The 27,604-nt window shown below is 35.1% G+C and overlaps 2 protein-coding genes across 3 annotated transcripts; both read left to right on the top strand.

Annotated features, from left to right (window-relative positions):
- The first annotated feature begins 15,656 nt into the window (after window positions 1–15,656).
- Window positions 15,657–17,749, top strand: LOC122606250 (cytochrome P450 711A1-like). The gene is made up of 4 exons (XM_043779213.1): window positions 15,657–15,817; window positions 16,162–16,921; window positions 17,198–17,293; window positions 17,392–17,749. The coding sequence occupies exons 1-4, from the start codon at window positions 15,672–15,674 to the stop codon at window positions 17,722–17,724; spliced, it is 1,335 nt and encodes a 444-aa protein (XP_043635148.1). The 5' UTR covers window positions 15,657–15,671; the 3' UTR covers window positions 17,725–17,749.
- Window positions 17,750–19,809: 2,060 nt separating this feature from the next.
- On the top strand, window positions 19,810–26,909 carry LOC122605728 (pleiotropic drug resistance protein 1-like). Of its 2 annotated transcripts, none has more exons than XM_043778687.1 (22): window positions 19,810–20,120; window positions 20,208–20,328; window positions 20,421–20,509; window positions 20,582–20,666; window positions 20,808–20,967; window positions 21,058–21,134; window positions 21,235–21,288; window positions 21,370–21,460; window positions 21,546–21,847; window positions 22,066–22,347; window positions 22,433–22,749; window positions 22,844–23,004; window positions 23,450–23,553; window positions 23,646–23,796; window positions 24,184–24,353; window positions 24,431–24,763; window positions 24,867–25,241; window positions 25,422–25,555; window positions 25,653–25,880; window positions 25,960–26,149; window positions 26,256–26,510; window positions 26,652–26,909. In XM_043778687.1, exons 1-22 carry the CDS (start codon window positions 19,810–19,812, stop codon window positions 26,907–26,909), a joined length of 4,248 nt encoding a protein of 1,415 aa, XP_043634622.1. The 2 variants fall into 2 exon arrangements, with proteins under 2 accessions (XP_043634622.1, XP_043634623.1); XM_043778688.1 differs by having other exon boundaries at window positions 25,960–26,131.
- The last annotated feature ends 695 nt before the right edge of the window (window positions 26,910–27,604 follow it).

Genomic DNA, 27,604 nt, shown 5'->3' on the forward strand with positions numbered 1-27,604 from the left:
TTATTAAGACCGGTACCCCGGGACACCTTTTTATAACTTTACTAATTCAACAATGGTTTTGGTCATTTTAGATAACAAATGTGTCTTTTGATTGTACCCAACCATTAACCCATTAATTCTTATTAATTATTAATTACCTTCTACCGTACCCGTCATAGAACCAATCGCTTCTAACCAAGCGATCAAAATAACTTTTACCCAACCCGAGTTGCCACTAAGATTGTGCAAAAATTATCCGCAATCAATAATTAAATGATAAAGAATTAATAAACTAAGATCATGATACAACGTTAAATTGAATCAACTTGAATTATAAAAATAGTGCAATCTTTATATATTGTCTCACTCCATCAAGATGGATGAGAAGGCGATTAGCCACTCATATTAAAATACGAATAACAAATCAAATAGAGAGAATTCATCGTTACCGAATACAAAGAATGGAACGAAAATAACGAGAATAATCCAATCATGCTAGAAATCCTTAAAGATGGTTCAATAGATGAAAAATCTGAAAAAAGGTCTCCACGAACGGCTGGAATGCAAAAGTTAGAGTTTTGGAATGATTAAGCATGTTATATATATGTTTCCAAAATTTTGCCCAGATTCGGACCTAGTTGCGGGGCAACTAGGTCTAGCTTCGCATTGACTTGTTAACTTCCAATGATTTAAAGCTGAAGGTGTTGCGGGGCAACAATTCTTCTCTGTTTTCCTATTGCGGGGCAACTACAAGTTGCGGGGCAACTCCCCACTTTCCAGCTTTGACTTTCATTGACTTTCTGCTATCTTCATCCAAACGCTTCAGGAATCATCCGTTAGCACTTATTTCACCTCAATAATGTCGTTTTCTCCAGATTTACGCTTAAACACCTGTCAGTAGCCTAAAACACTAACAAATACCATAAACGCACAAAATGTATACAAAAACGACTTATAAACCATGCTAAAACAACTATATTCATTGTGGGAAATGGGTATAAAATACGACATATCAAATTCCCCCACACTTAAGCTTTGCTTGTCCTCAAGCAATTCAGGCTGGAAACAAATTACACCTTGACACTTCATGGAACCACATTTCAGTAATCAAAAAGAAGCTCAACCACAATAAAAAATGAGAATAAATGGTTAGACAGTTTTAATCTTAAATGAAAACCGGAATGTTTGACAATATTTGACTGATATATAAGCCTTAATAACACGACTAAGCACAAAGAAACGAATAAGTGATATCTCGCCTATCCTACTCCAACTAACTTACTCTTGGGGTTGAATATTTGAATAATCACTCAATAGCCAAGTCGTGATGCATACTTTTTTAACCATAGGCTTGTACAAGGTTCGTTCCTACATTGGTTGAAGATGCATACTCTTTTTGTTTTGTCTATCAGAAGAGGACTTTACGGGGTGTAGCATGTCTAAACAAGGTATTTAAACGAGGGTATGGAAATTTGGGTAAACAAATAGTGTTAACAAATAACTAACACAACATTTAACAAAGTTTTCACATATAGTCTAGTCCAAACAATCCCATGTCATTAGTTGCCAACGGTCCATATCCCAAGAAGTTCTCCCGACCATATCCCCAATAGAACGATCCTAAAACCGACAACATTGTGGTGTATGACAATCAAATAACTTATCAACCAAATCTAACCAATGTTGACTTAAACAAACTTGCAAACTTAAAACACTCTAATCAAATATATCAATTTAAGATCACTTTGTTGGTTATAACGATGTACCAACTTACATAAAATGATTCGACAAAAAGGAGAAATACCAATTGAAAGCCCAAGCTCATTTTTTTCATTTTCTGTTTTTTTTTCAATTCTTTTTATTCATTTTTTTTGTGAGCTACTTTTACTCTGACTAATTGGTATTCTCTTACATAACATTGAAACAGTGACAAATCATTTACAAAATATGCTAAGATGAACAATCTAGACTTTTCCAACAGCTATGACGAAATCAAATTACCCCCAACAAATGAGAATATCCCGACCCGACATAATAAGGTGAAACCCAAACCATCCACTAGCAAGGCAACCAATGACCCACCAGGACTTCGACTATCGGTATGGCGAGGAAAGGTTTATATTTAGGTAGATTTAACAAAGAACAGGCTAATGACAACATGTTTTCTATTGTTTCTTGCACTAAAAGTGAGTGCAACATAAGGGTTTTAAATGAGTGGTTCACTAACCAGTGTAGTTAGCTACTAAGCACATTACAAAACATGCACATAACAATTTTTTTACGAAACAAAGGGTGAATAAACAAAGAACAAAGGTTTAAATCCTAATTTTGCCTCTTCTTCATCTAGAAAATCATGGAACGATCAACCAGGAAAAGTTATAGAATCAACGCATTCCAGAAGGGATGCCACATTAATCAGTCAAAACACATTCCATATATTAAAAGTTTGTACCAAGGATGTAGTTAAATTGCTTCATTATATGTATAATTAGGTGACAAAAGCAATTAACTATAAGGACAAGAATGCAAAAGTTTCAAAATTCCTCTAAAATACTCGACTTTTCCAATTTACCACCCCCCACACTTAAGTTGGAAAATGCCCTCAATGTCCAAGAAACTAAAGCAAACTATGGGAAATAGGGAAAGTAAACAAAAAGCAAAATAAAGAACAAGAAAACTTGTCGGGTATTGTTCCATGCGTGAATGATGTCAACAAGAAAATGAGTGCTGAACTTACTGCCATCATATGCATATGACAATCAACTTGCTATCACCATTAACACAATTAAAAGCCAACTGATATATAATAGAGCATGCATTATTCTACCCCTAATTATTCAAACGGAAATGGAAATAAAATATGACGCACGGGTTACCTCCCGAGAAGAGCTTAATTTATTAACGAGTCTTTAGCTAGACTCGATCCTCACAGAATTACCAAGGTGGGGTTTCTGCCTCCCCCACACTTAAAGTGTTGGGCGGTCTACCCTTAAACAGTGAAAAATATTTACCTTTCACCCCTGTCAGAATCCAATTGTTAACATTACCTAGACATAAAAAGTCTGGTGGCCTACACGAGTAAGGTAAAAAAATAAGTGAACTTAAACTTTATCATTTCCCATTCTTTAAAATTCACCTCTTTAAAATCTCCATTTAAATAATCTATCACATCCATTTTTAAATCCACGAAATCTACCCAATTCATCAATTTATAACTATCAAACAATATTGGGTTACCTAAAGAGTAAACACGTCTCACTTGAGAGATAATTAGGCACTTATCAATGAGGAAAGTAGCCGACGCTCCCTCTAGCTCCCTCTTATTGCTCACCAATTGAAAACATGCTTGAACTGTCGGTAATTCAAACATTTTGATATGTTCAAGCTCAATCCTCTTCGTTAGACCAGTTACCAGCTCCTCATCCAAGTCTATACTAACTTCATCTTCTAAATCCTGCAAGATATATTTAGCAAGAGTTGAATTGTCATAAGAAACATCACATACCTTACCAAGGAAGAAGGAACATATCTTCAAATCAATTTCTTCGACCACCGGCTTTCTGCTAATGAGTAATAGTTTGTTTTGTTCCGAATAAGTCAATTGGTACTCATATTCTCTCGAGTCGACTCCAATAACAGGTTGTGGACATGATACTTGTTCCTGTGATACTATCCTACTCTAACATTGCTGGGTTCCATAAAATTTTCTTTAAACTCTTCCAAAATCACTTCACCAAAGTCAGATTGTGGAAGAGACACGTGTGGTTCCTCCATTGCATCAGTATTCAAGATTTGTATGGAATCCTGTATCTTTTGATATCTTTTGATATTTTTGGCTTTCAGGAGGTTGGGTATGAAATTCATTTTCCAAGATTTCATAAGTATCTGTTTCGTTCTCTTCTGAAATCTCATATTCTTCTTGCCATCTTGTTTCATTTTTGGGAACATACACAAATTCGTTATGGTGAATGAACTCTTCTATAAAATCAAATACCTCATCGGTATTCATGCCTACTATTCCCTCATCTATAATTTCGTATGATTTGTCATTTAGCGCATACAAATATATGTTAACAAGTTCACCAACAACAATGTTGTTCATGGTTAACTTATCAACTATGTATCTCATCCTCAACCATGCTTCATACCATGTTTCATCGGGCAATTGCTTAAAGTTATGAATCTCATCCGGATATTCTGCCCCCAACTCGTAGTCTTGATCTGCCATGAGGACGCTAATACTACAAAACAAAAACTACACACCCAGTGAAAAGCACAAATGGAAGAGAAAAACTAAACAATACAATGGACTAGAACTAAAAAAAAAAAAAATAACACTAAATTTCGCTAATCTAAGAAAGCAATTAACTTCCTCACAAGTGATAAAGGATCAAATCACAAAATTGAACAACTACTTAAACTAAGTCCCCGGCAGTGGCGCCAAAAACTTGATGTGTGAAATCTATGATGTGTCGTATTTTATACCCATTTCCCACAATGTGTTTAGTTGATTTAGCATAGTTTTTGAGTCGTTTTAGTATATATTTGATACGTTTATGGTATTTGTTAGTGTTTCAGGTTACTAACAGGTACTTTAGCGTAATTCTGGAAGAAACGACACTTTTGAGGTTCACAAAAGATGATTCGGTTAAATAGAGTTACAAGACATAAGACGGCAAAGTGAGGCTAAAATGTTTACATAAAATGGCGTATTTTGGACTCGACTAGATGAGGAGTGGCTGCAACAAATAATATGGACTTATAAATATGAGTACAAAAAGTGGTGGTGGTCTCGTTGCTTATTCAGCCGAGAGAGTATACTACTAGTGAAGTAGCAGCCCAGAAGAAGAAAAAAAATGAAAGCCAAAGTGGGCTTTGGCTCCTCTTGTCTTGCGTCCGGCCCAAAAGAAGGAAAAGAGGCGGTGGCCTTTTGTTTTTGTACGCAGCAAACAACATCAACAACTGGAGTATATATATTTTTGCAAGCAACTCAATAAAAAAATATACTAGGTTACAATTAATAGGAGGTGTCGGTTCGGTGGGATTTGGAGAACTGGACTGTGGTGTAGGAAGTCAGCCGCAAAAAGACGAAAACACTTTGTTTTTGGTTTTTCGTTCGAAGCAGCAGCCGCATAAAAAGTGGAATACATCATTGAGCGTTCATCAATCTCGTTAGACTTTTCAAACTCATTATTATTATTATTATTATTATTATTATTATTATTATTATTATTATTATTATTATTATTATTATTATTATTATTATTATTAGTTGCTTATTGTTAAGACTTTATTATTATGGATTTTATTTATATGATAGTTGTTAATTTTATTTGTCTTCCCATGAGTAGCTAATCTTTTTATCATCCGTCTTGATGGAGTGATATAATATGTAGGATTGCACAATTTTATAATTCTAAGTTGATTTCAATTATCGTTGTATCGTGATCTTGATGATTTAATTCCTTATTAATTATTATTTGATATTGGTGGCATATGTGTTCTTCGTTAGTGGTACTAGTTGAATACGTATGTGATTTTCTATTAATTGTTTGTCTATAAACAGTTATCACTAGTTCATGGTATGATAGTGAATGTCATTTAATAAAAGGAGTTATTTTGTCAACGTATTGTGTAACGGTTGGTGGTACCACGTTATCTTCACATAGGTACAATTGTTAATTCGATAGTCAAACAAACTAGTTGGTTAGGGAAATTTTTTTAAGCGTTGGTGGTACCAGCTTTTACAAAGGAACTGATTAATTAGGTGATTTAAATAATTTTACAAACGTTGGTGGTACCAGTTTGTGTCTTTGTTTTGTCACGATTATCTTTATCAACTTAATTTAAATTTGAGCTTCATTAATGTGCAATCCGAACATGTTGATGAGCAAGGTCAAGACGGATGACTTTTAAATCTCTTTTGTCATAAAATACAACCAAATTCTCTTTTCGATTAATCCTACGGGATTACTAACTTTTGCAACGTGGCAACTCGGCCATAAAAACCCCTTTTTAATCTGAATTACTTTATTTGAACAATTGCTTACAAAGTCCTTGTGTTCAACCTCGGATTTTCCGGTTTACTATACTGCATATAAACGGGTTCACTGCCTGTAAGTGTGTTGTAGTCAGTTTTCTAGTAGTTCGTGTTTTATAAATTTTATTACTCGATTTAACACATCAATCTAGTTATTAAATTTATAAACACGAATCACTGGAAAACTGACTACAACACACTTACGGGCAGTGTACCCGTTCGCATGCAGTATAGTAACCGGTAAATCCGAGATCGTTCACAAGGACTTTTGTAAGCAATTGTCTTAAGAAATGTGATTGAAGAAAATGGGGGTTTTGTGGCCGAATTACCACATTGCAAAGTCAGTGAAATTTGTTAGTAATCCCTCAGGATTAATCGAAAAAAGATTTTGTTGTTTTAAACAATAGTTTAAAGGTCACCCATCTTGATTTCGCTCGACAACATGTTAAGATTGCATATTTGATTAAGTTCAAATTCAATTTAGTTGATTAAATAACCGAGACTTAAATTGATCGCCAACCCCGTACCCGTCAAGTTAACAACTTCATTTGACTCTCTTGTTTAAACTAGTTCCATTATTAAGACCGGTACCCCGAGACACCTTTTTATAACTTTACTAATTCAACAATGATTTTGATCATTTCAGATAACAAATGTGTCTTTTGATTGTACCCAACCATTAACCCATTAATTCTTATTAATTATTAATTACCTTTTACCGTACCCGTCATAGAACCAATCGCTTCCAACTAAGCGATCAAAATAACTTCTACCAAACCCGAGTTGCCACTAAGATTGTTGATGTGCAAAATCTAGTCTTAAATTTATAAACAAGAAATACCCTAGAACTGACTACTACACACTCTCGGGCAGTGGACCCGTTCATATGCAATATAGTTTAAAGGTAAGTCCAGGATCGAACACAGGGACTGATTAAGAGTAAGCGAGTTTAATGAAGTTTAAAAAAAAGAGTTTTGGATTTTAAGAACTCCCGTCACCTTGGATTTTGAAAAGTTAGTTTAAAATTAAAAAGAGTTAGAAATTCCGGCCGTAGAATTTATTGAAAAGAGAATTTGTATATCAAGATTAATTAAAAGATCATCTACTTTGACTCCATGACACAACTTATTTAGGTTGCACTTAAGTTAAAACCAATTCAATATATTGATTTAATAACGAGGTTAGACAAAGAACTCACTAGTTGGCCACCTAACTTATTACCCTATCCGAACCCATTAACCAATTATTCAATCCCTAAGATCCGGTTACCACCTTCCCTATCAAGACCTACTAAATTGACTAATTTGATTTGTTATTGCAAACAATTTCATCTACCGATTTTACCAAACCGTTAACACTTTGAATTCTATTATCTACTGTCGTTTATTATCTTGTTACCACAAGTTAACACCTATTGACTGTACCCAATTAACTAGAATAATGTAATCCTAAACTTAGATACCTCTAAATCGTTCATACATCATCAACAACAAGAGATAAGTGAACAAAAACTCAAAACATTAAGATCTCGACAAAACGTTTAACTATCAATATTGAATTCATAAAATATGCAACCATAATTCATTGTATCACTTCATCTAAGTAGATGATTAAAATACTTAGCTACTCATGACAAGACAAATAAAACTAAAAATTACCGAATAAATAGAATCCATAATACTAATTGTATAGTAATTAAAATCTTGTAATATTGTAACTAATAACTAAAATAGAGAAAGTAAAGTAATCGAACAATGTGAGATGGAAGGGACGATCGAATTGCTGCTGCTATTTGACGAATACAAGAAAGGAAAAACCAATTTATTTTTTTCTGCTTGTGGCTCTCAACCTCACGCACCGACCTCTCTCCTTTTTGTTCCACACGAACCGACCTCAAAAACAAATTCCCTACTAACCGACTCTTCTTCGATTCCCTCCTCCCTCTCCTTTTGTCAAGCACCTCAATCTTATATTTGTAGTTTAGTTTTCTTAAATCCCAAGATTAGGACTCCTTTCTCGCCGACCTATTTTTTACAAAACAAGAGGTTGCGCCCTCTTTTTCTTCTAGGCTCACGAATGATCTGGCCCAAGTGGGCTGCCCCACTTGTTCTTTTCTTTGCTGGGCCGTTTCTCCTCTGTAGCCCATGTCTTTCTCTCTTTTGATGGGCTACGAACAACAGCCCAAAGGCCACTCGACTTGTTCTCTTTTCTCTCGACCGAGCACACCAACAACATCACCACTTTTATAATACTAAGAGTATTGTCCATTCATTCAAACTCACATACAGCAAAGTTTATAAGTCATTTTAGCACAAATTGAAACTATCTTCATAAATTGCTCGATTCAACGCATTCATGTCAAATTTCATCTCATAGACCTATCATCCAAATAAAACAAATATTAAGTATAAAAGTCTATAAAAACGACGATAATTCAAACATAAAAGTATAAACGATATCGCATAAAATAAATATATATAAAATAGGCGATATCAATTGTGCAAAAATTATCCGAAATCAATAATTAAATGATAAAGAATTAATAAACTAAGATCACGACACAACGTTAAATTAAATCAACTTGAATTATAAAAATAATGCAATCTTTACATATTGTCTCACTCCATCAAGATGGATGAGAAGGCGATTAGCCACTCATATTAAAATACGAATAACAAATCAAATAGAGAGAATTCATCGTTACCGAATACAAAGAATGGAACGAAAATAACGAGAATAATCCAATCGTGCTAGAAATCCTTAAAGATGGTTCAATAGATGAAAAATCTGGAAAAAGGTCTCCACGAACGGCTAGAATGCAAAAGTTAGGGTTTTGGAATGTTGGTCAAGCCGCTGGTCTTTTCCATGACTTTTGTAAGGATCATGGCATAATTAACCAATACACCATGCCTGGTTCTCCTCAATAAAATGGTGTTGCTGAAAGGAGAAATAGAAGCCTAATGGACATGGTGAGAAGTATGCTTGCCAACACTAACTTATGGATGTAACTAATTTATACCCATTACCCACATCGTTATTAGCCATTTTAATATATGTTTTTAGTCGTTTTTGTATGCATTTGGCGCGTTTATGGTGTTTGTTAGTGTTTACAGGCTCTAAACAGGTTACGCGTCTAATTGGTACATTTTCGGGTGATTATTGGCCAGAAAGTACGTTATGTTGATGAGAGTTGATTTGAATGGACGAGACGGAAGAGCTTAGCAAGTAATCGAGACCGAAACAAGTTGGTTCTATACAAGCTCTTGACTGCGCCGCAGTGGGGATGCACAAGCCCACTGCGCCGCAGTCCTGATCCACAAAAATTACTGGACAAACCCCCACTGCGCCGCAGTGGGGATGGCAACATAAGGACAGCGCCGCAGTCAAGTGAAGAAGAAAAGAGGCCGTGGATTCATACTGCGCCGCAGTGGTGGTCACACAAGTCACTGCGCCGCAGTCAGCCGCAGTCAAGTTGACCAATGCCTCACTGCGCCGCAGTGAGGAGAAGTCAAGACCCACTGCGCCGCAGTGGGTGCACGGGGAAAAGAAATCTAGGTCGGTTCTGCATCAGATTTTCAGATGGTATTTAAGCAAAAACCTAAGTCAAAAATTAGGGTATCCAAACTCTTTCTAGGAGCTGCTCTATCAGGATTCTTCCTTCTCCAATCAAGTGTTTCACTTAGGCGGACTCATCGAAGATATTACGGGCACCCATCTAGATCGTATCCACATTATTGTCTTGCATTTTATTTTCTTCAAACAATTGGTACATCATGTTTCTCTTCTATTTTATTCATTATTGTGAATTGATCATGAGTGGCTAACTGTTTAATCATCCACCTTGATGAAACTAGACGGATAATGTGATTGCTATATTTTTAATTCAAAAAGGGTTTATTTAATTATCGTTGTTCTGTGATCTTGATGATATTAATTCTTTTCATTAATTAATTTCGATATTGGTTGCATATGATTCTTCGTTGGTGGTACCAGTAGGATGTATATGTGATTTTAAAATGTTACTTGTCTATAAGTAATTATCACTAGTTCATGGTATGATAGTGAATATCATTTTAAGAAAAGATTAATTTTGTCAACGTGATTGATATCGGTTGGTGGTACCACGTTATTGTCACATAGGTTCAATTGATAATTTGATAGTCAATAAAACTGATTGTTAGAAGAATTGTCTTGGTTTTGGTGGTATCGGCTTGGGTAATTCGACTAGAAGTTAGGTGATTCGATAATTTGTTCACGGTTGGTGGTACCACGTGAGTAGCTTAATCTTTTCACGATTATCTTTTAAACTCTAGAGAATTTGTTCTTTATCAAATGCAATCACATTTGAAGTCAAGGGAAGTCAAGGTGGATGACTTTTAATTATATTGTCTGAACTTTTCTTTTAAATTTATGCAATCATTTTGCAAACCTATTTATTTAATTGTCAAAAAGGAATTTCGAAGCAACACCCGTTTTCCAAACTATTTTACAAGCAACTAATCATTTCACAGTCCCTGAGAACGAACTCAGACTTACCTCTTAACTATATTACAAACGATCGGGTCCACTGCCCGTGAGTGCGTAGTAGTGAGTTCTTTGGTAGTTTTAGTTTATAAATTTAAAGCTCGATTTTGCACATCACTTACCTACTTTCCTTTGGACTGAGGCCTTAAAAACAGCCGTTCATATACTCAATAGGGTTCCTTCAAAATCTGTCCCTAAAACCCCTCATGAAATCTGGACAGGAAAGAAACCGAGTCTTAAATATATGAAAGTATGGGGCTGTCCTGCTGAAGCTAAAGTCTATAATCCTAAGTCCTAACTTAAAGAAACTTGATCCTAAGACTATTACATGTTTCTTTGTTGGTTATCCGGATCACTCAAAAGGTTATCGGTTTTACTGTCCTACCCACACTACTGGCATCACTGATACGCAGCATGCCACGTTCCTAGAGAACTCAGAGATCAGTGGGAGCACGTCAAATTATAACTTCGATTTGCAAGAAGTACAAGAAGCGGAGGGAAGCGATTTGTCGGCTATTATTACTCCTCCGATAATTCCTCTTGTACAGAACGCTACTCCGAATGTCACTGATCCAACTCCTCCTAATGCTAATAATGAGACCACTAATGCTGAAGGATCTTCCGAAAATCCCGAGAATCAACTCAGGAGATCATCGAGGTCACGTAGGGCCACTAATTTTGATGACTTCATAACTTATCTCGCTGAAGTTGAGGACATTGGAAAACTTATTGATCCTACTTCCTATCGAGAAGCCATTAATAGTGACCAATCCACTCAGTGGAATGAAGCCATGATTGACGAGCTTAATCCCATGAAGCATAATGACGTGTGGGAATTGGTTGAACTTCCTGAAGGATCCACAATTGTTGGTTGTAAATGGGGCATTAAAACCAAATTAGACCCGAAAGGAAACGTCGAACGCTATAAGGCCAGATTGGTTGCGAAAGGCTATACTCAGAAGGCTGGAATTGATTATCAAGAGACCTTTTCTCCTGTGTCTCGTAAAGACTCTTTCAGGATCGTTATGGCATTAGTAGCTCACTTTGATCTTGAGTTACATCAGATGGATGTCAAAATAGCTTTCTTAAATGGAGACTTACAAGAAGATGTATACATGCTGCAACCTGAAGGATTCATTCCAAAAGGTAAAGAGCACATGGTCTGCAAGTTAAAGAAATCCATATACGGGTTGAAGCAAGCATCAAGACAATGGTACCTTAAGTTTGATGAAGTCATTAAAGAACAAGACTTCATAAAGAATCAAGTGGATCAATGCACCTATCTCAAGGTCAGTGGGAGTAACTTTATAATCCTTGTTTTGTATGTAGATGATATTCTACTAGCAAGTAACAACTTGGATATGTTGCATGAGTCGAAACGGATGCTTTCGTAGAAATTTGACATGAAAGATCTCGGTGATGCCTCTTATGTTATAGGTATCGAAATACATCGGGATAGGCATAATGGTATTTTAGGTCGTTCTCAAAGGGCCTATATTGAGCGGATTTTAGAACGCTATAGCATGCAACATTGCGCACCCACTGTAGCTCCAGTAGTTAAAGGAGACGTATTCGGAACTTTCCAAAGTCCGAGTACTGAGATTGAAATGGAGCAAATGAGGATGATACCTTACTCATCAGTAGTTGGGAGCATTATGTACGCTTAGGTTTGTACTCGTCCAGATATTGCGTACACTGCCGGTATGCTTGGACGTTACTTATCTAATCCCGGATTAGCACACTAGAAAGCGGCTAAGAAAGTTTTACGATATCTGCAAGGGACCAAAGACTACAAACTAACGTATAAAATAAGTGACAATCTAGAATAGTAGGCTATTCCGATTCCGATTTTGCCAAAAGCAAAGAAGATAAGAAATCTACTTCTGGGTATATTTTCATGTTAGCTAGTGGACCTATCTCTTGGCGGAGTCATAAGCAGAAACTGACTGCAACGTCCACCATGATGGCTGAATATATTACCGTTTATAATGCTACTTGCCATGGGATGTTGATTAGGAATCTTATTAGTGGATTCAAAGTTGTCAACTCTATTTCTAGACCATTGAAGCTATACTGTGATAACTCAGCTGCCGTAACTTTCTCGAACAGTAACAGTTCAGTTGGCGCTGAGCTGTATCTCGATACAAAGTATCTGTTTGTACACGAACGGGTTGAGGAAAATGTTCTATGTATTGAGTACATAAGTACGAATGATATGCTAGCGGATCCGATGACCAAAGGTCTTCCTCCTAGTGTCTTCGTAGGACACGTGTCGAAGATAGGACTTACTAAAGACTTAATTTAATTTAATAGCATATTGTACTTATTTGGTCATTAGTTTTATTGTTATGAAATTATCCTCCTTATTCATATTTTGTTTGTCTATTAATTACACTTTGAGTACTCGTATTGGTGTATTGACATTATTGTAACAAAATTTGTCTTAGTCAATTGATCATTGCTTATTAGTTTTAAATTTGAGTCATAGTTTGACTAGTGGGGGTCCTGAGTTGATGTTCTTCTCTATGACTATACTTATTGGCTATGATTTCGGTTTAAAACAAAATGAGTATTATTCCGGAACTTATTTGAATACTCATAGATAAATGATCGCTCGGTCAAGTGGGAGAATGTTGGAACCACGTTAGTGTGACCGTCACTGATCGTTTATCATTCCTGATATGACAATTGACGATAATGAAATCCCTATGTCTAAGTAAATATATGATGGACGTATTTACTCTTAGAGACGTAGTATAGGGTTTCCCATTAGGTGATTGTAACTAAGAGGACTAATGATACACACATTAAACACCAGAAGGGTTGAATGTGTAAATACTAAAGGGTTGAATGTGTAATTACTCTCATTATAAATAGAGGGTAATTAACTCTAAGTTAAGGTGAATCCCTACACATAATTAAACCCTAAAATCGTGTGTTTCTCTCTCTCGAGATTCGTGCATAAACCCTAGCCGAATTTCTCATTTCATTATCACTTAATCACCTTGTTTTGGAAACGCAAATCCAATGACAAACATATTTAATGCCTTTACAGGTTCCACAGGATGATCTGGTGAGTATTTTCCCTTGAATCAAACCATGTTTATTCCAACACATTATTAACTCGTACTCGACATTAAGAAATTTTACTACGATTTCGAGTCGATATCATAAAACCGAAAGTTCATTACAAATAACGGAAGATTAAAAATAAACGGATGTCACATTGAGTATGACTCCCTTGTCTTTAGTCTTTACAATAACACACACTTTAAAAAATCGTTTTTATAAAAGTTTAAGATAATGACAAGACAAATACGTTTTAAATGAAAAAAAAATGAAAATAATGACAAGATAAACTACCTTACAGATGCCAATAATAACTGCTAGCATCCATTATATGATTCCCTTTTATATTTCTATGCCCACTTTTATTTTTCTTTTCTTTTTTATGAAAAACATAAATACTCACTTCTTGTTCACCACCTTAATCATCTCAGCAAATTAGATGGAACCATCAATCATTGGTCATGTAATCAAACAGTTTGGATCAGGAATAGTGTTCTTTGCATGGACATCTTCACTTTTATCATCATTTTTCACTATTTTTGCATTGGCTGTTACTGTAACCTTGGTTTATTTTTATGAACCGCTTTGGTATGTTAGGCATGTACCTGGTCCTCCAGTTCTTCCTTTGGTTGGAAACTTGCATTTGTTTAGTATACATGGTCTTGATTTGTTCACCATTCTTGCCAACAAATATGGCCCTGTCTTCAGGTTCGATTTCGAATTTATGCTTCTTACATAGTTCAATTAGTTCCTGTTTCAATATATATTATTAATAATTTATATCTATATCTATACTAACATTTGACCCGTATCATTTTTTCAAAAAAGAATTTGATTAACTACTTTGAATATCTACCACCACCAACGCCGGTTCAACCTTTTTGGGGGCCTTAGGCTGAACCAATTTTGAGGCTTGGTTCATTGGCAAACAAATTAAGTGTAGCAGGTTTTAAGATTCAACTTTGAAAGCCGTTTCATATCATTGGCACATTAGGATCGATGAAAAGTACTTACGATGTGTTTCAAGTAGGTGCATATACAATACACACCAAAATTACATGTGGTTTTAGCAAGGAAAAAAAAATACAAAGAAACAAGTAATACTAAGTTACTAACCACAGACATCGATGCATCTCTAAAAGTAAGTAGCCGTATATACATTATTTTAGTGTAAAAGTACCTTAGATTTTAAGAGAAAATGATGGTATTTGGAGGGAGTTAAATCCATTTATGTTCACCAGAAAAAGGGAACCGATTGTTGTGTGGTTTTTATGATTCCAATTACTAAATAACCATGCTCTAAAAAAGAAGCTCAATGTATGCCTAGCCTAAAAGATTAAAATTTAGGGGCCTTAGGCCTGTGCCTAACTCTTTACAACTAACGAGCCGTCTCTGACCACCACCACCACTGCCGCTATCATAACACCGCCGTATCGAGTGGACATGTGAATACATACCTTATAATGCATTTGGCTCTCCAATTTTCTCAAAAAAGAACTTGATTTACTTAAATTACCAATCTCATTAATTTAATAATTTAAATACTTCCACCTAATATATCTATAATATCTTTAATAAGGTTATTTACAATATAGCCCAAACCCTTAAAATAACTACAATACATTCTTTTATATCAATTATATTTATATTAATAACCACGTTACTATCACCATCAACGCCGCCACCACCACATGTCGTTGTCGTCATCATCACCGCACCGCTTCATCGCGCGGTCATATAACTAGTTAATAATTAATTATTAATACTATATATATATATACGCACATACTACTCTTCAATACCAACGTATCGACTATATATATATATATATATATATATCCTACAATTGATTTTTATTTTAATATTGGTGATTGTATTACCTAAACTAATAATGGTAAAACATGATTACTATTGTTTTATAAATTTCAATAGTCTTTTGCTAAACCCAACTTAAATTATAATAATTAAAAGCTCAAACTACAAGTTACATTAATAAAAGATGTCTTACAATTTGACTAGAAGAAATTAAACAATATGTGAAACTTTTTTCAGGTTTCACATGGGAAGACGACCATTGGTAATTGTGGGTGATGCAGAGCTATGCAGGGAAGTTGGAATCAAAAAGTTCAAGCAGATAGGCAATAGAACCGTGCCTTCTCCCATATTGGCTTCCCCTATTCATCAAAAAACTCTCTTTTGGACAAAGTATTTTTCACTTTTCACTTGCATTGATAAATTCATTTTAATTATATTTTATGTACTTTAAATGTTTCAATATACTTGTTTTTTAATTTATCTAGGTCTAAATTCCTAATGAACATGTGTCTCAATATAATTTTGTATACATTTGTTAAAAGAAGTTTTACAATCTAACATAGATCTACAAACCATTAACCGGCCTTGTGTCCTGGTGATGTGAAACACATTTATTTTTATATTTTTATATTTTCTGTTTTAAGTAAGATAAAAGGTGGTTTTTGGTCATTGATATATTTATTTAATTACACTTATAAAGAAAAGTTTCAATACATACTTGTATATAACTACAGGGATCAAAGATGGTCAAGTATGAGAAACACCATAGTTTCAATGTACCAGCCAACACATTTGGCAACATTAGTGCCAATGATGCAATCTTATATTGAGGCCATTGCTGAAAATATTCGAGAGGATGAAGACATAAACTTTAAAGAACTGGCACTAAAAATTTCTACGGACGTGATTGGAAAAGCCGCTTTTGGTACCGACTTTGGCCTATGTCGTCAACAACCCGACCAACATCAGCAGCAGCAGCAGGAGGACGCCAACTTGTTTATCAAGCAGCACGTATACTCCACTTCGATGCTCAAAATGACCTTGTCGGGTTCCATGTCAATCCTGTTAGGCCTCATTCTCCCGATACTCCAACAGCCCTGTCGTCGCATATTTGTGAACATCCCGTGGACCACGGACTGGAAACTTCACCGGACAAACAAAAGCTTGACCAATACACTCGAAAGGATTGTGGACAACAAGATGCGAGACAAAGAAAGAGGATCAAGTGATTTCTTGTCATTAATATTAAATGCAAGAGAAGCAAATACAATTTCAAGTCAGTTATTCACACCAGACTACATCAGGGCCCTAACGTACGAGCACTTCCTTGCTGGATCAACGACGACATCGTTCACAATATCCTGTGCTGTTTATCTGATTTCTGGGCATCCAGAAGTCGAGCGAAAGTTGCTTGAAGAGATAGATGCATTCGGTCCGCGTGACCAGGTTCCAACAGCCGATGATCTTCAATCAAGATTTCCATATCTTGATCAGGCAAGTCCACCGTCAATTAAAGCAACCAAATTTAAATTCGGGAAAATGATTTATCGTTCTAAAGATTAGCTTAAAAATCCTCCTAAAACTATTAGATGGTAACACGTGGATTCCACTAATCCTCTTTTTTAATCTTTTTCCCTGATTTTTTCATATGTCTTCATCTAATAGTTAAGAGCCCGGATTTTTAGCATATTATTTTTGGAGGATTTATCATGTCCCTTAAATTCGTTACCCGGTTTTATAATAACTAGTTTCTCCTTAATTAAACTTTAGGTGGTCAAAGAAACAATGAGGTTTTACATAGCTTCTCCTTTAGTAGCAAGGGAAGCATCAACAGACATAGAGATTGGAGGTTATTTTCTCCGAAAGGTAACAATTATACATATATAATTAATTTACCACAACTAGCTTATACTTGAGTTACGATTTGACATAAACTAATACAAAAAAATAAAAACTTGAAATAGGGGACAGCAGTATGGTTTTCACCCGGAGTTTTATCAAAGGATCCCAAAAATTTCCCCGAGCCAGAAAAGTTCAAGCCAGAGAGATTTGACCCGAATGGTGATGAAGAAAAACAGAGGCATCCTTACGCGCACATACCCTTCGGGCTTGGACCCCGAGCATGCATTGGTCAGAAGTTCACTTTGCAAGAGATAAAGCTAACATTGATCCATCTATACAGGAACTACGTGTTTCGACGCTCCCCAAACATGAAAATCCCTGTGGAATTTGAGTATGGCTTAGTTGTTTCCTTCAAACATGGGGTCATTGTTAGAGCCATAAAGCGAATGTATTAATGCCAATTACTAATTTGTTTCATCTTCCAGCTACTCGATTTTGTTTTGTTTAAATTAGTCTACACCACGATATCTTAAAACTCATGTAATGTATGTAAAAGCCATCTTTTGATGCCGTGTGGGATAATATATCTATATGTTGTAAGTGTATGCAGATCAAGGGGGTTGTCTTATGTCCGATAAAGGGCCATAGAAAAATATTGAAAATTTGAAGCTCTTTTTTTTTTTAAGCTTCAAGCACTCGTACATTTGTTTTTTGCAATCTTAAATACTCATTGCATTTGAGTTTCATATCTTTACATGTTTCGTTTTCTTAACAAAGCACGACATACCGGACAGGTGGTTAAAGTTTGAACTACGATGGAAATTTCTTTTGCTTATGCTAAGCCCCAGCTGCGAATTTTAAGACACTCCGGTTATTTGCTAGTGCTTTAGTTGAATATTTGTCCATACTATATAACAGCCTCTGTATTAAATTTGGGTATCTAGGCTATTTTCTCTATATTTAATAACATGCTATCTTATTAAACGAAACCGATGGAATTGTCGTAGGTGTAGTCTTGATCTCTAAAACCTCCTAGATAGTTTATAGATAAATTATTGTTGTGATCATAAGTTTTTGTATTTCTGACATACTAAATTATTAATAGTGTAATGGGACAAAAAAACTTAAATCACACAAATATTGACCTAGTGACGGATTTTACTAAAACACTTAAATCATTAATTTTCATACTAAACAATTACTTGTACTCAGTAGATTATTGGTGTCATATCATCATTATATTAAAATACACACATATTTCAATAATTTAAGATAAAACAAAGGATAATGAACTTATCAAAACCAAACCTTCAAGCTTTATAACTTGTGACCCATTTATGGGATGAAATTCCCTGTGTCAAAGTTGGAGAAGTCTTAACCCTTGATTCCTTTAATTTACAATCAAGGGTCAAGATCATCTTAACATGATAGAATCCTCTCCCCCAATTTATTCATACATTATATCCCCCGTATCATATTAAGTGTCTTAGTTTGACTTTTTGAGTCTTTTTCTTTCAACTTTGATCTTAAATATTTTTGTTTATGTTATATAACACTTGATATAACATATATGAATTGATTAATTTTAAATGTATTTTTCATTGCTATAACTTTCATCAACTAACATATAACACAAACAAATATATTTACGGTCAAAGCTAGAAAAAAAATACTTAAACAGTCAAAATAAGACAATTAAAATGAAACGGAAGAAGTAATACTTAAATTTAGAATAAAAATATAATATCAGTATATGTAGAACAAGACATAAAGGGAACTAGAACAAGAGGTAACTATATATATTCTCTTTCGTTTTTATTAGTGTTGTTTGTGTAAAAAGTGATGTAACTTAAAGGGATGCACTTTTAAAACATATGCAACATTTTATTGTGATAAAAGTGTCACTTTGGACCTAACACCATGTTGGCTAATAGAATACTTCTTAAAATGTTGCATTATGCAAAATGTAAACGCAATACTTCATGAATTAATATTGCCTTAGCTTATTTTGTAGTAGTGTGCTTTTTATTCCCAATACCATTAACCAATTAAACACTTCCATTTCAAACCCTGAAAGATGACAAAATTTGCAAAACAGAATATTGTTTAATCTTGATCCTTTTTGCTTAATAAAATATATCTACACATTTAATTGAACGATTATGGGTGCGATTCTCTCATTGACTTCATGAGTCTACTGTTTTGTCGCTAAGTAGTGATATTTTATCGTAATTTTTTGAAAATAAATATATATTTATTCAGCCAACTCCCAGCCTTTGGCATCGGAAGAGCCAATTTTTTTAAAATTATGGCGCTATTTTATTTATTTTTTACCTTTTTTTGTCGAGATTTAATGAAGATGCTGATTCTCGACTAAAGAGTATCTTTATTTCCTCTCTCATGGGGAAAATAATATATAAATCTTTGTTTGTAATGATTTTTAACATGTAATGGCATAATCTATGCAAAAAACCCTTTAAAAATTCTTGAGAAATATTATTCATATATCACATTTTGTTTCGTTTATTATCAGTAAAAAAATGGATGGAAGTGAAATTCATAACGCAAATAGTAGTTCGATATGGAGGAATTCGGGCATGAATGCTTTTTCAAAGTCCGGTCGTGAAGAAGTAAACGATGAAGAAGCACTTAAATGGGCTTCTATCGAAAAACTTCCAACGTTTGAACGTTTAAAGAAAGGATTGCTTGTTGGATCAACTGGATCTTCACAAGAAGTTGATGTCAACACTCTAGGACTAGGAGATCGAAAACACTTGCTTGATAGGCTTATAAATACTGCGAATGAAGATAATGAGAAGTTCTTGTTAAAGCTAAGGAATAGAATCGATAGGTATTCAATTTTGCTATCTCTTTTTCCTTTTGGGTTTTAAAAGTTATTCTTGCAAACCATCGAAATCCTAGTTGGAATTGTTTACAGGGTTGGACTTGATTTGCCAACAATTGAAATCAAATTTGAGCATTTAACTGTAGAGGCTGATATTAAAACAGGAAGCAGAGTTTTACCTAGTTTTATAAACTTTCATATTGATATATTTGAGGTAAATAGTCAATTCATAAATTGCATACAACTTATGTTTTATGATGAATTTGATCTATGTATAATATATCTATCAATGTTTGATTCCATTAGATGATCTTGAGTTCATTTGGTCTACTACCAAATTCGAAAAAGCGTAAAACAGTCCTTGACGACATTAGTGGGATCATTAAGCCTAGAAGGTAACCATTTGATGATAAAACCTTTTTATGATTGATTTGCCAAATCTAAGATGGTAAAACTTTTTTTTGTAGAATGACATTGCTTTTGGGGCCTCCGAGTTCTGGAAAGACAACTATGCTGTTGGCCTTGGCTGGTAAGGTTGATAAGGACCTTAAGGTAACCTCTTGATCTTAATGGCTTCATTACATGATTCGAACATTTTAATATCAATTTACCCAATTTGGTTTGCGGCCCGTTTGTTATAACTGTATGGGTTCATATGAAGCACAGTTTTTTTTTTATTCTAAAATTTTTTAGAGCTCTGGGAGGGTGACATACAATGGCCATGAATTAGAAGAGTTTGTGCCAGAAAGAACCTGTGCTTATATTAGTCAAATTGATGTTCATATTGGAGAAATGACTGTTAGAGAAACCTTGGATTTCTCTGCACGATGCCAAGGGGTTGGATCACGTTATGGTTAGATCTAAAATACCCTCTTCCAGATACTAAAGTGCTCGGCATAGATATTTCGATTTTTAGATAACTTTAACAATTTTCGAACTGCAGAGATGTTAGCAGAGTTGTTAAGAAGAGAGAAAGATGCAAACATCAAACCTGATCCTGATATCGATGTCTTCATGAAGGTACAGAACAAAATTTAGTTTAGGAATTAGGAAACAAAACATCTTATTTATGCATATTAGAAAGTAAACTGATTTAGATTCTCGTTTTATTGTTATCAAGGCTGCAGCATTAGAAGGTCGAGAAGCAAATGTGGTTACGGATTACATTCTTAAGGTATGAGCTTTGATTGTTTCTTACTTTCATAAAAACATTATTTATTTCCAAGATTTAATGCAAGTTATTTGTTGTGCACAGTTGTTGGGATTAGAAATTTGTGCCGATACCATGGTAGGGGATCAAATGGTGAGGGGGATATCTGGTGGGCAAAAGAAGCGTGTCACAACGGGTAAACCATAAGATAAGATTCGTTTAAGCTACACTTCTGCTTTTGTGACGATTGGTCTAATTTGTAGGAAAGTATGCTTTCGTAGGTGAAATGATGGTTGGCCCATCGAAGGTTCTTCTTATGGACGAGATATCTACTGGGCTGGATAGCACTACAACTTTCCAAATTGTGGAATGGCTTAGACAACTTGTCCATATATTCGAAGGAACTGCTGTCATTTCACTTTTGCAGCCAGCACCAGAGACATATGATTTATTTGATGATATTATTCTTTTAACCGATGGGAAAATAGTCTATCAAGGACCGCGTGATAATGTGCTTGAGTTTTTTGAATTTATGGGGTTCAAATGTCCCCAGAGGAAAGGCGTTGCTGATTTCTTGCAAGAGGTACATGATGCGTACCATCTTTTATCCATGGATAAAATAAACTTACCGTATGAAACTCTGATTTTTTATAGCATAAACTAAACTAGCCAAAAACTATTTCAAATTTAGTTTGTTATGTTACCTATATATCATGTTTCTATCTATCTCAGATATATGGGTTGTCACGTTTTATTTTTTCAATGATTATGGCAGAGGTTAACAAGGAAATTTTGTTACAGGTGACATCGAAGAAAGATCAACAACAATACTGGATGAGAAGTAAAGAGCAATACCGGTTCGTGACAGCCAATGAATTTTCCGATTCATTTCAGTCGTTCCATGTTGGAAAGAGACTCGGGGAGGATCTTGCGACCCCATATGACAAATCTAAAAGCCACCCAGCTGCTCTTGCTACAGAGAAATACGGTCTAAGTAGAAAAGAGCTCTTGAAAGCTTGCATCCAGAGAGAGATCCTGCTCATGAAGAGAAATTCATTTATTTATTACTTCAAATTTTCACAAGTAAGCATCACCGTGTTTGTTACTATACCAAGGTTTAGATTATTTTTTGCATAATTAGTTCTAACCATGATTATTCGGTTTTCAGCTAATTCTTGTGTCATTTGTTGTTATGACATTGTTTCTACGAACCGAGATGCATAGAGATAACATAGATGATGGAGGGATATATATGGGTGCTCTATTCTTTGTTGTCATTATAACCATGTTTAATGGTATGGTTGAGATAACATTGACGATTGTAAAGCTTCCAGTGTTTTACAAACAAAGAGACTTTCTGTTTTACCCTTCATGGGCATATGCTCTTCCTTCATGGATCGTCAAGATTCCCATTTCGCTTATTGAATGTGCCTTGTGGATGATCCTTACTTATTATGTAATAGGGTTTGATCCCAATATCACAAGGTTGTACCTACTTTTCTAGATTACAGATGACAAACCTCATGTTCTTCGCTCCTACATCTATGTTTTTTTAATGAAAATCTTTATTATTATGCAGATTCTTCCGGCAGTACTTCTTGTTATTGGTTGTTAACCAGATGTCTGCAGCATTATTTAGATTCATTGGGGCACTGGGTCGGAACAACATCGTTGCAAACACTTTCGGTTCATTTGCTCTTCTCTTGATTTTTGCTTTAGGTGGCTTCGTCCTGTCACGGAGTACGTTAGTTATTATAACTTCTATAGTTACACGAATGAAAATGGGCCAAGTGCATAGGAAAATAACTACCTTTTATATTAATACATGTCTATTGATGCATTGTCAAAACAAAAAGTTATTTTCAGTTAAGGTTAAACATTTTTCAACATTTGCTATTATGATTTATGAATGACTAGGCCAACTTACTTTTTGGTTGAAGAGGAGCCCAAAGGTGCAACTTCGCTTCGAATTTCAAGTCCAACTTACTGTTTACACCTCAACTTTCCGGAAACAGGATTATAACATAAAAAATCAATTAGTATATACATACTGCAGTTAGCCTTTAAAAACATAAAAAATCGATTATATGCAGACTGCAATTGCCCTGTTGAAAACATAGATTAATCAAACATATATCTTTCTTTAGATAGTTTCTTATGAAACGGGCCGATTTTCTCATTACAGATGATGTAAAGAAGTGGTGGTTGTGGGGTTACTGGGTGTCTCCAATGATGTACGCAATGAATGGGGTCGTTGTTAATGAATTTCTTGGGGAAAAGTGGAAAAAGGCAAGTCACATTTCCTATATGCTTCTGATATATCATGAATGCATGTATCAATCAGCTAACCTTAATATGCCAACATCACTCTCATGTTATAGCCGATAAATGGTACGACACTAGGAAAAACTATCATGGAATCACGAGGGTTCTTCACAGAAGCTTACTGGTATTGGATTGCAATTGTATCCTCGGTTGGGTTCATCTTAGTCTTCAATATTTGTTTCAGTTTGTCTCTCCGTTTTCTCAATCGTAAGTATCCATCTATATCTTTTGATATTGAAATTTTATCATAATTAAGTGCAACAAATTCATTTGCAAGATGCCCCTTTTCTACACGGTGTATATAAATGTATAGATCTTTGTTAAGATGTTCATCCTCATTCCTCAGGGTCAAAAAATAGATGTTTTTGCATTTTCAGACTTATAAGCGGTTAGTGAATATATACATTATAATTTGTATATACTATGCCCTTAAAATGTTTACATGTTTATAAGTGTGATCAACTGTAAGACAAGTTACAGATTTTCTAAACAGTTAATGTAGAAGAAAGAAAGGTCTGCAAAAGTGCAAATTGCATGTATGTTTTAGTGTATATATACATAGTGACCATACGGTAATGCTCTTTTTGAATATAGCATTTGGGAAATCCCGATCGACTTTAACAAATCAGGACGAGAGTGATAGCAAAAGAGAGGTAGAGTTATCACCTGGTATAGTTGGGAGCAAGAAAAAAGGAATGATTCTTCCGTTTGAACCACATTGGATTACCTTCACTGACATTAAATACTCGGTCAATATGCCACAGGTAACTTTTGTAGAGATTTCTTGAATGTCATAACAGCAAAGTCTGAAAATCCAATGATAGTTATGATCTTTGTATAGGCAATGAGAGCGCAAGGAGTGAACGAAGATAGATTGATGCTGCTTAAGGGTTTGAGTGGAGCATTTCGACCTGGTGTTTTAACCGCACTGATGGGTGTGAGTGGTGCAGGAAAAACTACTTTATTGGATGTATTAGCAGGTAGGAAAACTGGTGGTTATATAGAGGGCGACATCTTAATTTCGGGATATCCAAAGAAACAGGAAACATTTGCACGGATTTCTGGATATTGTGAACAAAACGACATACATTCACCTCATGTTACCGTTTATGAATCCTTGATCTACTCAGCTTGGCTAAGGTTGGCATCAGATGTTAACGAAAAAACCAGAAAGGTAATTAATTATAGCATTTATTTTGCCAATGAAAAACAGAACATGTACATGGTTTACAAATTACCAACAATATGAGTACTGATGTTGATTAGTTTTTTTACAGATGTTTGTTGGTGAGGTGATGGACCTTGTAGAATTGAACACGTTGAGAGACGCTCAGGTTGGGTTGCCCGGTGTCAATGGACTCTCAACCGAACAGCGAAAAAGGTTAACAATAGCAGTAGAGCTTGTGGCTAATCCATCTATAATATTTATGGACGAGCCAACATCCGGACTGGATGCTAGAGCAGCTGCAATTGTAATGAGAACTGTTAGAAACACGGTTGACACAGGAAGAACGGTTGTGTGCACCATTCATCAACCTAGCATCGATATATTTGAAGCTTTTGACGAGTTATTCTTGCTGAAAACAGGAGGACAAGAGATATATGTAGGACCTGTAGGACGTAACTCTTGTGACCTCATCAAGTACTTCGAGGTAACATCTTCAACTGACTGTATACTTTATAAAGAAAAACTTAAGGTGTGTAAAGATTTAACAGATTCACATATGCAATCAATCTGATTGATTGATAAACCAATTAACCACATAAATCAGATTATTATTATTATTTTAACAAGGTGCGTACGAGTAAAACCTGCCTGTTTTTTCAACCAGGATATGGATGGAGTAGGTAAGATTAAAGACGGATATAATCCTGCAACATGGATGATGGAAGTCACTACTTCTTCGCAAGAAGTAGCTTTAGGAGTCGATTTTGCTGACGTTTACAGGGGCTCAAAACTATTTAGGCGAGTAATTATGTTGTCAAATACATGCTTATTTTCATTTGGTCTCATGTTCTGAAGAAAATTAAGAATGAAAAGTTTTTTATATATTGTCACACAGGAGAAACAAGGCCCATATTGCTGAATTAAGCATTCCACGTCCTGCTACGAAAGACCTTTACTTCCCGACCCAATACTCACAGTCTTTCTTTGTCCAATATATCGCATGCCTATGGAAACAAAGAAGGTCCTACTGGCGGAACCCCCCTTACACAGCCGTCCGCTTTGCTTTCACCACCTTCACGGCCATAATGTTTGGTTCTGTGTTTTGGGATCTTGGCCAAAAAAGGTAATTTTAATCATTAATTATTTGTTACCATACATATATATGCATGATACATCTGTTACAAAGATAGATTTTCAATCAGGAGAAACCAACAAGAACTATTCAACGCGATGGGTTCCATTTACGCAGCAACCCTCTTCCTAGCTGTCCAAAATGCATCAGCAGTGCAGCCAGTAGTTGACATTGAACGGACCGTCTTTTATAGAGAACGTGCTGCTGGAATGTATTCCGCTTTACCATATGCCTTTGCTCAGGTGGCAAGCTTTTACTATGTAAATTGCACTTTAAAAAAATCAAGAATGTACATTTAAATATATATAACCTAGCTATAATATCTTCCTTCTAGTTTTGATAGTTTTGTGTTTTATATATGTACAGATCCTTGTGGAGATACCTTACGTATCTGCACAAACGATTGTTTACTGTTTCATAGTTTACGGTATGATTGGATTTGAATGGACAGCAATCAAATTCTTGTGGTACACGTTCTTCCAGTTTACCTGTTTGCTGTACATGACGTATTACGGCATGATGACTGTTGCGATCACTCCCAATGCCAATTTCGCCGCCATTCTTGCAGGCTTATTTTATGGGTTTTTTAATCTCTTCTCCGGCTTCATCATCCCACTGCCGGTAAGTTTCTTATCTTTTTTGTTGTTTTCAATCTCTCAACAATAATATATATATATATTATATATATAGCGTTCCAATTCAGTAAGAACACCCTTAAAATGAGTACAGCGTGAGAACACTAATATCTAAATGATGCAACAGAAAATTCCTGTGTGGTGGCGGTGGTACTACTGGGGTAATCCGCTGGCATGGACCCTCTACGGCTTGGTGGTGTCACAGTTTGGCGACTACGACGACTTGCTTGTCAGTGGTGAAACCGTCAAGGGGTTCCTTGATAGATATTTCGGCTACAAACATGATTTTCTTGGTGCAATCGCCGGTGTGCATGTGGGATTGGTTGTTATATATGGGTATATATTTGCTTATTCCATCAAATCCTTCAATTTTCAGAAAAGGTAGCTACATCATGTTCAATTGTTTTCAGAAATCAACTAGTATGTGCTTATACGTTTCAAATTCATATATGATAGTATTTATATATATATTAGTATATTACTTGTTTTGTTTTGGTAATTTTGTGAGGCCTTATAAAAGTACTATAGGTTTGTAAAGCGAATGCAATGCTTGTTTCATCTCCCAATTGTACTCTCGTTTAAAGTCTATGCATCACAATTAAAACAACATAATTAAACTAATGTAATGTAAAAGCCATCTTTTGAATAAAACATATATGTGGTCATATTTATGAAAAATAAAGATGCAATAGTTTATTATTATCTTAAACATACATAATTAATGACATGTTGTCATTTTTACAATTGTTATTTATGATTATTCAAGACATCATATTTTTTACATGTTGTCATTTTACAATTGTTGTTATTTTTGATTATCGCTTGCTTCCATGACCTTCCCATGAGCTGAATCATTTTTTTCTTGTGGGACTAGTGAAGGACTTTTTGATGCACCTTTTTCTGGTTTCATGTCTTCAATAGAAATCTCTGCATTCACAATCTAGTTGCAAGTTATCTCCTAGTAGTTTGTATTTTACTTTCCTGATATTGAAGCTTGCAATAAGCCAAAGGAGCTCTTTTCTAATTTCATGTCCGGAAAAGGACTATTTGGCTGTTTATGCATTAGTATTAGATTATTAC

Source organism: Erigeron canadensis, chromosome 6 (genome assembly GCF_010389155.1).
Source record: "Erigeron canadensis isolate Cc75 chromosome 6, C_canadensis_v1, whole genome shotgun sequence".
Lineage (NCBI taxonomy): Eukaryota > Viridiplantae > Streptophyta > Magnoliopsida > Asterales > Asteraceae > Erigeron > Erigeron canadensis.

Excerpts from the sequence above, each read along its gene's own strand:
- LOC122606250 (XM_043779213.1), top strand. The coding sequence starts at position 15,672 with ATGGGAAGACGACCATTGGTAATTGTGGGTGATGCAGAGCTATGCAGG. Across the intron at positions 16,922-17,197 it reads GATTTCCATATCTTGATCAG|GTGGTCAAAGAAACAATGAG; the intron begins GCAAGTCCACCG and ends ATTAAACTTTAG. Across the intron at positions 17,294-17,391 it reads GAGGTTATTTTCTCCGAAAG|GGGACAGCAGTATGGTTTTC; the intron begins GTAACAATTATA and ends AACTTGAAATAG.
- LOC122605728 (XM_043778687.1), top strand. The coding sequence starts at position 19,810 with ATGGATGGAAGTGAAATTCATAACGCAAATAGTAGTTCGATATGGAGG. Across the intron at positions 20,329-20,420 it reads TTCATATTGATATATTTGAG|ATGATCTTGAGTTCATTTGG; the intron begins GTAAATAGTCAA and ends TGATTCCATTAG. Across the intron at positions 21,135-21,234 it reads ATATCGATGTCTTCATGAAG|GCTGCAGCATTAGAAGGTCG; the intron begins GTACAGAACAAA and ends ATTGTTATCAAG.